The 10,893-nt window shown below is 51.3% G+C and overlaps 1 protein-coding gene across 8 annotated transcripts in view; it reads left to right on the forward strand.

Annotated features, from left to right (window-relative positions):
• DDR1 (discoidin domain receptor tyrosine kinase 1) overlaps window positions 1–6,695 on the forward strand; it is a 17,830-nt gene extending 11,135 nt beyond the window's left edge. For 6 of the 8 annotated variants that reach the window (XM_034660453.1, XM_019809561.2, XM_034660450.1 and 3 more), the window contains 8 exons: window positions 787–952; window positions 1,961–2,071; window positions 3,170–3,414; window positions 3,582–3,709; window positions 3,970–4,188; window positions 4,655–4,889; window positions 5,439–5,588; window positions 5,690–6,695. In XM_034660453.1, coding sequence (XP_034516344.1) covers window positions 787–952; window positions 1,961–2,071; window positions 3,170–3,414; window positions 3,582–3,709; window positions 3,970–4,188; window positions 4,655–4,889; window positions 5,439–5,588; window positions 5,690–5,830 — 1,395 coding nt within the window. In that variant the 3' untranslated portion in view covers window positions 5,831–6,695. The remainder of the gene's footprint in view (window positions 1–786; window positions 953–1,960; window positions 2,072–3,169; window positions 3,415–3,581; window positions 3,710–3,969; window positions 4,189–4,654; window positions 4,890–5,438; window positions 5,589–5,689) is intronic. The other 2 variants (XM_019809563.2, XM_019809564.2) reach the window with 2 other exon arrangements.
• Window positions 6,696–10,893: the final 4,198 nt, after the last annotated feature.

The following is a 10,893-nucleotide window of genomic DNA, read 5'->3' on the forward strand; positions in this document are numbered from 1 at the left end:
GGGCCTGGACAGGGCCCGCGGGGCGTGGGTGTGGAGAGCGAGGCCAGGCCTAGGCCATCGTGTGTGGGGACGCCTGCATTAGTCTGGGTCCTGCAGGGACCACGGAACACAGTCTAATTAAAATAATCAGAGGTGGGCTTAGCAAAGTGACGGGTTGCAAAGGAGTGGGTGGCCTTATGGAAGTGGAAGAGTAGTGCCATTCCCACAGAGCTGTTACCACCTGTGGGCCGCGGGCATGCAGGATGAGAGGAGGGAAGTTACCAGAACGTGGAGGAGTGAGTCTGAGGAAAGGCACCTTGAGAAGGGCAGTGGACTTCGCTTCAGGGATACAGCTAGCCTGAGTCCGCCTCTCAGGGAGGGCCTGGGAGACCTGACTTCCTGCCTGCCCAACAGACTCCTCTCCGGCCAGCCCAAACCAAGCCCGTCGATAAAGTCCACACTGGTCAACCTCTTGGGGCAGAAGCCAGATGGGAAAGGGGGAGAGTGGAGCTAGAGGAAGAAGCCAGGCACACTCCAAGCCCATGTCTTCCTGGCGAGAGTTCGGTGGTGGTGATAGGCATGAAGGTTGATGATGCTATAATTATCTGGTCAGATTTGGGTTGGAATCCCCCTGTGGGACGTCAGGGGACTCACCTACGGGCTTTTGAACCCCGTGTTTCTTTCTTGTGAAGTAGAGTTAATGGTAGATACAATGACACAACTGTTGTGGGGACTGAAGGGGAGAAGGGGAGCTTGGCATTTAATGAGCTGGAATCGCGTAGTTAACATTCCCATTCCTGTGACAAGGCTGAGCGCCGGGCATTAGAAGAGGAGCTGACGGTTCATCTGTCCGTCCCTGGGGACACCATCCTCATCAACAACCGCCCAGGCCCTCTTGAGCCACCCCCTTACCAGGAACCTCGTCCTCGTGGGAATCCACCCCACTCTGCTTCCAGTGTCCCCAACAGCTCTGGTAAGACCTGCCTTGTTCTGGTCCCACCTCCATCCTCTGCTTCTTTTCATTGTATCCCTTTCCCTCTCTGTTTCCATTCCCTTCTTTTCCTGTCTTTCTAATTTCAACTCATTTTCTTATTTCTGTGCTCCCGGTCACCACACTCTATATCACTCCCATGTCCCTACCATATAATTTCCCTCAGGAATTTTCCATGTATTACCCTAATCCCTAGTGGTCTCATCCTGTCTCTGTGTCCCATACACATCTCTCTCTCTTCTTTGTCGTGATCTCTCCTTTTGTCTTCCTGGTGCCTCTCCTTTCTCCTAGACTTGCCATGTTCTTTCCATCCATCTGTCTGTTATCCATCTTTCTATCTGTATTTATACATTCATCCATCCATGTGTCCATCCATTCCTGTATCCACCATCTGACCATTTATCCATCATCCATCCATCCATAAATATTCATACATCCATTCATCCATCCATCATCCATCCATCCATCTAACCACCCATCCATCTTCCATCTATCTGTCCATCCATCCAACCACCCATCTGTCCTCTGTATATCCATCTGTCCATCCATTATCCATCCATGTTCATACATCCATTCACCCATTCATCCATCTGTACATCCATCCATCTACAGTTCAACCACTCATCCATCCATATGTATTCAAATATCCATTTGTTCATCTCTACATCTACTCATTTATCCATCCATCCATCATCCAACCATTCATCTATCATCCATCCATCCATCTATATATATTCATCCATTTGTCTGTCCATCCATCCATTCAACCATTTGTTTATCATCCATCTATCTACCCATCCATCTGTCTCTCCCTTCATTCATTATTCATTCAGCTATCCAGCACTCTCCAGATCCTTTTTTTATCCTGTCCCTGTCTCTCAGTACATTCATTCCCATCATCCCTGGTCTTGCCCTATTCCAGGTCTCCCTGTCTGTCTAGCCTTGAGTCTCATCCCTTCCCCGTGTCTCCCCCCCTCCTTCTCCCGACAGCGTTGCTGCTCTCCAATCCAGCCTACCGCCTCCTTCTGGCCACTTACGCCCGTCCCCCTCGGGGCCCCGGCCCCCCCACACCCGCCTGGGCCAAACCCACCAACACCCAGGGTAAGCCCCTCTGCCTCTGGGCTCCTCCAGGCTCCCCATACCTCTACCGGGAGCAGGGAAAAGTCCTCACATCTTGCATTCCCTCCTCTCCCTGCTGTGGCCTCTTTTGCTCTCCTGAGCTCCCAAGGAGGAAGCTCTTATGCCCTTAGCTCTCCTCTGCTGTGCTTGTTCCTTCTTAAGGCCTTTCCCTTGAGCAGAGGAGCAGAAGGCTCACTCGTTCTCAGCTCTGTCCTCCTCCTCCTCTTCCACCCCATCTTTTCTGCTCTCCAGAGCCAGAGAGGAGGTTGCTGTGCTGACCCCAGATTCTCTTGTAACTCCTCCCTTGTTTCCCCTCTCTCCAGAGCTGCGAGGAGGAGGGCCTCTCACCCTGGGTGCTTGCTCTCTCCCCCCATGTGTTCTCTCTCTGCAGTCCCAGAGGTGAAGGCTCACACCCTGCCCTTCCTGCCTGCTCCTCCTCTCCTTGGTGTTGCCTTCTCTCATTGTTGTTCCTTCCCCAGGGCTAGGAGGGGACAGCTTTGCTTCCTGTCCTCTGTCTAGATTCCTTGTTGTTCTGGCTGTGAGGAACTGTTCCCCTCTCCCCCTTTCTGTGTGCCCCTGTCTCTGCTTGTCTTTGAGCTTGGAGTATCGGGTCAGGGAGGGTTTGGGTAACCATGGCAGGGAGGAGCCAAGGCTGAAATTGTGTCTGGGGGGGGGGTGCGGGTAGGTAGAACAGCTACGTGAACAGGAGGGGCGGCGGTGAGTGGGACAAGGGTTTGGAAAGTAGGGGGTGACTGGATGACTGGCACCATCCTTCTTCTGATGGTGGGTAGAGGAATCCCTCTTCTAATCAAGACTTCTGTCATGGTCTCTTGGGCTGTGCTGGGATCCCTTGAGAATAGACTTTATGTCATTCTTTGTTCAGCCATTTCCATTGCCTTAAACTCTGGTGGAACAGCTCACTCTCCTCTCATGCCAGCGTCTTCTCTGGTTTGAGGTTGGTGGGTAGACCCAGTCTCTCACCCAGCTGGGAGATAGGCGGCCTCTGGGAGGCTGGGGCGTGGAGAACTCAGGGGCTGCTCCTGATGCCTCGTCTTGTCTTCTTTCCCCTCACCCCTCCAGCCTGCAGTGGGGACTATATGGAGCCTGAGAAGCCGGGTGCCCCGCTTCTGCCCCCACCTCCCCAGAACAGCGTCCCTCATTATGCCGAGGCTGACATTGTCACCCTGCAGGGCGTCACCGGGGGCAACACCTATGCTGTGCCCGCGCTGCCCCCAGGGGCTGCTGGGGATGGGCCTCCCCGAGTGGACTTCCCTCGGTCTCGGCTCCGCTTCAAGGAGAAGCTTGGCGAGGGCCAATTTGGGGAGGTAAGGAGGATCCCTGCCCAGCTATCAGTAGTGTCTTGACTGGGGCTCTGACACCATGCCCACACATCCCCATTGGTCAAACCTGTCACCTGTGACTGTGTATCCCACTTGACCCTGTGACCTCAGTGAACCATTTGACTTTCTGACAAATGAGCTTCTTTCCCTAGGTGCACCTGTGTGAGGTAGAGAGCCCTCAAGATCTGGTCAGTCTTGATTTCCCCCTTAATGTGTGCAAGGGACACCCTCTGCTGGTAGCTGTCAAGATCCTGCGGCCAGATGCCACCAAGAACGCCAGGTGAGGACCAGGGATGGTGTCTAGCAACAGGGAAAGGAGGCCATGGAGAGTAGGGAGCCATCTAGAGAGAAATATGGTAGAGACCCACAGAGCGGGAGTGGCTGGGGAAGGAAGTTTCCATCTCAGGCTGATCTCAGGCCGTGTCTCAGTGTCACTAGTGAGTTAGCTTGTCTGCTGGGGTTAGGGCCCTGGTCTGCTTGCTCAGGAGAGAAAGTACAGATTAGCCCTCCAGTGTCCCTGCCATCTCCTTGCTTTTCTAGGAATGATTTCCTGAAGGAGGTGAAGATCATGTCGCGGCTAAAGGACCCAAACATCATCCGGCTCCTGGGCGTGTGTGTGCAGGATGACCCCCTCTGCATGATTACCGATTACATGGAGAATGGTGACCTTAACCAGTTCCTCAGTGCCCACCAGCTAGAGGACAAGGCGGCTGAGGGGGCCCCCGGAGACGGGGAGGCTGCCCAGGGGCCCACCATCAGGTATCCACCTCCCCAGGCTGGCCCTTCCCCGAGAGCGCCCCCGGGGGGTCTCCTCTCCCCTTGCTCCAGCCTGGATCCGGCAGGGCGTGGGGAGGCAGGTGGAGGTTCGGTGGGGTGGGGACTGGGATGAGGAACACACGGCCATGTTCATCTGGGAATTGAGCAGGACGTTACTACAGTGGGGTGCTGAAGGGACTTAGGCTCTGTCAGGAGCGTCCCTCTGCTCTGTCACCCTCACTGCCTGAGTCCAGACAACAAAGCAGGAGCCCCCTGGGTCACATGAGCCAAACACACGTGGAGTGGGCACCTGCCCCTGGCTTCTGCGTGGGCACTCCGTCTCTGCACCAGGAGTAGATGCGACCCAGTCCCAGGGAGTGGGCCCCGCCTTCCTCTCCTAGGAAGCTGTGAGGTGGGGATGAGTCTGGGACTGCCCCCAGTGATCCTCTCTTGTTGCCTCCCTCCTCAGCTACCCCATGCTTCTTCATGTGGCGGCTCAGATCGCCTCGGGCATGCGCTATCTGGCCACACTCAACTTCGTGCATCGGGACCTGGCCACGAGGAACTGCCTGGTCGGGGAAAATTTCACTATCAAAATCGCTGACTTCGGCATGAGCCGGAACCTCTACGCGGGGGACTATTACCGCGTGCAGGGCCGGGCAGTGCTGCCCATCCGGTGGATGGCCTGGGAGTGCATCCTCATGGTGAGAGTCGTGAGAGGCGGGCAGGGGTGCGCAGCAGCGCAGGGGAGCACGGGCCGCTTTGTGGTCTCAGTCAGTCACTTGCCTTCCCTGGACTGCAGTTCCCTCATCGCTGAAGTGAGGGCTTGGGCCAGTGCTCTGTAAGCGTCCCTCTGGCTGTAGGGACCAGGCAAAGCCAGGGAGGAATGGTATGATGGGAAAGGGTCCAGGAACCAAGAGTGGGTTTAAGAGCTGAAGTCAGGGAGCAAAAGAGGTGAGGGGGGACAGGGGGCTAGAGATAAAAAGGCATGAGTTTGGAGAGAATCAGGACCAGAAAATGAGCGTCAGGGTGGCGAGGAAGGTTGGGTAGAAGAGGAAAGAGATCCAGGAAAGGACTAGAGAAAGAGGGCAGAGCCTGAAGGAGAAAGGAGCAGGCTTGTTGGGAGGGAGCCAGCCGGGGGGAGTCAGGCTGGGGCAAGTGCTGAGTGGATGTGGAGCTCCCTGTGAGGAGGGGAGGAGGGTCCGTGTTGCCTGATGTCTTTGTCTGCTTTTGTTGTTTTATCCACACACCAGGGGAAGTTTACGACTGCAAGTGACGTGTGGGCCTTTGGGGTGACACTGTGGGAGGTGCTGATGCTCTGCCGGGCCCAGCCATTCGGGCAGCTCACTGATGAGCAAGTCATCGAGAACGCAGGGGAGTTCTTCCGGGACCAGGGCCGGCAGGTCAGAGCGGAGGAGAGGGAGGATAGGCTTGTGGGTCTGGGAGGGCCAGGGGACTAAAAAACATTTGTTGCCTGCCTTTCGTCCACCCTGTCGTCATGTAGGTGTACCTTTCTCGGCCCCCTGCCTGCCCGCTGGGCCTATATGAGCTGATGCTTCGGTGCTGGAGCCGGGAGCCTGAGCAGCGACCACCCTTTTCCCAGCTACATCGGTTCCTGGCAGAAGATGCGCTCAACACAGCGTGAATCACACCTGCTGCCCCTTCCTCAGGGAGGATTCAGGCAAAGCCAGAGGAGATAAACAAGAGGATTTTAATGGCACCCCACTCCATTCCCTGTCCCGACCACCCTTCACCTCTGAAAGAGAGGCAGTGTGACCATAGGTGGGCTGGGCCTGCCAGGGAGCTGACGCCTTCCCTTCCCAGGACGTGCTGTCATGTCCCCATGCTGCTCCTCTCTTAGAAGCCTCTGCCACCCACCCAGCTGGCCCTGTGGATGGGATCCTCTCTGACCTCTTCTAGCCATCCCTGGGGGGGAAGATGGGGGCACATATAAGGCAGACACTGGATAAGGCCTATTGGAGCACCTGGACCCCACTGGACAACACTGGTTCCTAGAGAAGAGGCTGTGCCCTCCCCCACCCCAGCCTCTCTCTCCTTCCGTCGCACACTGGATCCCACTGGCTGAGAATCTGGGGAATGAGGAGGACAAGAAAGGGAGAAAGATGTTCTTGTGCTATCTCCTGGAATTGTCCTTGGCTTTGGCTTCTCCCTCCTCCATCCTCTGAAACACTGGACCTGGGGGTGATCCCTTTCCCCCACCCCCAGCCATCCCCACTTCCCACCTGCTGTGTTGTAGCTAGAACTTCTCTAAGCCTGTATGTTTCTGTGGATTAAATACTGGGATTAGGGGGAAAGAGGGAGCAATGGCCTGCGGCCTTGGGGTTGGACATCTCTGTTGTAGCTGCCATATTGTTTTTTCTATAATCACTTGGGGTTTGTACATTTTTGGGGGGAGAGACACAGATTTTTACACTAATATATGGATCTAGCTCAATGCAATTTTAATATCCTGCACTAGGCAGGTAATAATAAAGGTTGAGTTTTCCACAGCTGTGAGTGTGTTTCTTGGGGTTTTGGTAAAATCTGCTTCCTGTGTCTGCTCCCAGCTCATTTCCATTTCCTTTCTTCTCCCCACTCCATTTCCTACCATGTATCTTGCCCAGCACAGTGTTCTGTCAACTCCAGTGGGAGCTCTGCAGGAGGCTTGGAGGGGGCTGAATTAGGCCAGGGGTCTTAACTTTGTTTGACCCATGGATCCCTTAGGCAGACTAGAGAGATCTACTGATTCCTCCTCAAAGTTGTTATTTTATTTTATTTTTTTAAGATTTTATTTATTTGAGAGAGACAGCCAGCGAGAGAGGGAACACAAGCAGGGGGAGTGGGAAAGGAAGAAGCAGGCTCCCAGCGGAGGAGCCTGATATGGGGCTCGATCCCAGAACGCTGGGATCACGTCCTGAGCCAGAGGCAGACACTTAACGACTAAGCCACCCAGGTGCCCCTCAAAGTTGTTTTAAAATGTCTAGGGGCGCCTGGGTGGCACAGAGGTTGAGCGTCTGCCTTTGGCTCAGGGCGTGATCCCAGCGTTATGGGATCGAGCCCCACATCAGGCTCCTCCGCTGTGAGCCTGCTTCTTCCTCTCCCGCTCCCCCTGCTTGTGTTCCCTCTCTCGCTGGCTGTCTCTATCTCTGTCAAATAAATAAATAAAATCTTTAAAAAAAAAAAAAAAAATAAAATAAAATGTCTAACACACACACACACACACACACAAATGTGTATATCTCATACATGATCACAGAAAAGATCAATTGAAAGGGTTTACTAACATTAAAAAAAAATCACAGTAACCTATGTGTTTCTAAAATATATTTAATAACAATACCTAGCAGGAGGTTTAATAACTACTAACATCTCCAAATAGTAATAAGCACAAAAGATACTCAAATGCTCGGAGATTTCTACAGAGGTAATGGGATATGAAAAGAGCTGTGGTGTCTTGGTGGTAAGTCCCAGGTCCTGCTAATACTACTGGGGACTTGGCTCATATTCATACTTGGAGGAAATGCTAAATTTGTGTTAGAGGTTAATAAAAATAGAGGTGTAAATTTTTTTGGCCCCAATTCTAGGACCCCCTTCAAGAGTCTGGAAGCCCCAGGCAGAGAATCCTTGGGTGATCAAACAGGTGTGAGCCATTTGGATGGGAGCCAGAACCGAGAGCCTAGATTACTTCAGAGGTTTGGAAAGATGAGCCACAGCCACCAACAGAGCGCTTAATGGAGTTTAAATTGGTCGGAAAAAAAAAAATCACTTGCAAGTATTGGAAAAGGCAGACCTATCTTGATGGAAGTTCGTGTGAAATAAAGACCCTGGGGTCTTGGCTGATGATATTCACAAAAAGAGCCAATTGGATAATGAAGATACCAATAAAGATAATCTGTTGGATTAAAAATCCCTTGGGATCCAGGTCACAGATCTAAGAGTTCTGTTGAAAGCTATGTAGGTCCAACCACTATGACCCATGTTTTAAGACAAACATTGATGCGTCAGGAGTTTAGAGGGCAGAATCCAGGATGGTGAACAGCAGACTCAGTGGCAGTGAGCTGAGAACTCCCAAAGCTCTAGACCTACTCAACCACCTGGAGTTCATCTGAACATCTCAGAGTATTAAAACCTGCTCTTCCACGGGTTCCTGAGTCAGTGAATGGCGGCATCATCCACACAGCTTCGCATGCCAAAAACTTGGGGAGCATCCCTGACACCCCTTCTCCCCTCTCTTCACCTTCCAAGTCCAGCCTATCATGAAGCTCTGTTGATATTGCTTCCCAGGTTTCCCTTAAATTGGTCATTTCTCTTCATCTCCATCACCATCCTGGCACACGCTACCTCCATCTTGCCCAGACCACTGTGGTGGTCTCCCAGGGTCTATTCCTGCTCTTCTCTGGTTTGTTTTCAGCTGCAGCCAGACATAAATCTGACCCCGCTACTTTATTTCAAATCCTTTAATGGCTTCCTGTTGACCTTAGAAATAAAGAACAAAATCTTCCTGACCAAGTTTGCCCCACTCGTTCCTTCAGCATCCTCCCCCACCCTGTCCTTTATACACCACTGGCCTGCTTTTAGTTCCTGCAACTGGCCACGGTCCCTCCTGCCATGGCCTTTGCAGAATCTTGTTCCCCTCCCTGCTGTCTTTGCCTTAAGGCCTGCTTGTCCTTCAGCAATCTTCCCTGACTTGGCCAACCAGATCAAATCCCCTCTTGCTGCTCTCAGGCACAGAACTTTCTTCTTTGTAGTAGTGCTATAGGCGTGATTTTTTTTTTAAAGAAAATAATGAATAACAATATTTACTGAGCACCTACTACATGCCAGGACCATGCTTATTACATATTATATCTTATTTAAGACAACATATGAAATAGTTTAAGTTATTGCCATTTCGCAGAAAAGAAAACTTAATTGGTTTTTTTTAAGGATTTTATTTTTGCGCGCACGCACGAGTGGGAGGAGGGGCAGAGGGAGAGGCAGACTCCCCGCTGAGCAAAGAGCCCAATGCGGGACTCTGATCCCAGGACTCTGAGATCACGGCCTGAGCCCAAGGCAGATGCTTCACCAACTGAACCACCCAGGTGTGTGAAAACTTACTGTTTTAAGCAACTTGCTCAAGGCCACACAGCCAGGAAAATGCACAGCTGGTGAGAAGCAGCTACTAGGCTCCCGGCTCTCTGTTCTTTGCAGGATGCTGCCCGAGGGGAGAAGGTTATGAACTCTCCATCACGGGTTGGATAATCCTATGTGGGGGCAGTTCCTAGGAGCCCGGGCTGATTATCCAGCTCCAGAAACTCAGCCTGTACTTAGCTCCTGACATCAGATAATTTGCACGCATTCACTGCACCCCTTCAAGCAGGAGAATCTGTGGTCACAGAAACGGTCTATATCCGCACCTTCAACAAGTAGCCTCTAGTCACCTGTAGCCTACTGAGTCCTTGAACTGGGGCGAATGTGGCTGAGGAACGGAATTTAAAATTTTCGTTAATTTAAATAGCCACGGTGGCTAATGGCTCCTATTCTGGGCAGGGTAGCCTTGAAGAGTTTTCTCTACACTGCGGGGTCTGCCCAGCTTCCCCTTGCTTGCTCCTGTCAAAATGAAGCATATGACCTATTTCAGTGTTACACACACGTAAAAGCTTCTTACAGAGGTGGCACTGAGCTAGGCACGCCATTTTGTAATCTGCTTTTCTCCCTCTCATGACAGGTTGTACACAGCTCAGCCACTGTGCATACAGCGTCCTTTGCGATGACCCACATTTTATCTAACCAACTCCCCATGGTGGACATTCAGGCTGTTCCCAGGTGTTTCGTAATATGGTAACAGACACACTTCAATACATAGCTGTGCATGTGTATCTCTGTATCCACGTGGGAGAACTGCAGTATGATACGTTTCTAAAGGTGGAGTTGGTAGGTTAAGCAGCAGTCACATTAAAATAACCGGCACATACTGCCAAAGCCCCCTTAAAAAGGTGTGACTGTGTCGACTTTCAAACAAAGTGTATGAGTACTTATGCTTCTAAGCGGTGACAACATCGAGGTTGTCAACACTTTTTTTTTGCTAATCAGGTATTTTATTGCTTCTTTACTTTTCCTTAATTACTGGTGAGGATGAGAGCTTTTTCATTTGCTTATGAACAATTTATATTTTTTCTGTTTATTGCCTCTTACATCTTTCTATTCTGTTCTTTTTCTTATTGCTTTGTAAAAGCTCTTTGTATTGTCTATTTTGTCAAATATTTCTTCTAGACTGACTTGTCTCTTATTTTACTTAAGGTGAGACATAAAGAACTGTGTCGGTTTTGCTATTCCTGAGGATTTTACGCACCGACGGTGGGGGAGCATAACAGAATGTTCCACAGCTCTTGCCGTTTTGGTCCGCGGTCCCTCAGGTGTACTTGAAATCCCAGCCCGGAATTTTCTAGATGAACGATTGTGGGCAAATTTCTTAATCTCACTGGGCTTCGGTCTTCTAGTCTGTAAAGTGGGAATAATGAAACTTGCCTCATAGGAACTTGGGGATACTTGTAGCTCTGGCTTTGGTTTAAGACGTTCCCTTCCCTTTCCCTGTAGTAGTAGCTTCAAATCAAATCAGACCCACTGGTTTCTTTAAAAAACTGTGTTTATGAGGATCTTCTAAAGAAACGGGGTGGTGGGAGCATGATGGACGCGACAATTAAGACTCCCTACGTGGCAGGACGCAAT

This window comes from Ailuropoda melanoleuca, chromosome 5, assembly GCF_002007445.2.
Source record: "Ailuropoda melanoleuca isolate Jingjing chromosome 5, ASM200744v2, whole genome shotgun sequence".
Classification (NCBI taxonomy): Eukaryota; Metazoa; Chordata; class Mammalia; order Carnivora; family Ursidae; genus Ailuropoda; species Ailuropoda melanoleuca.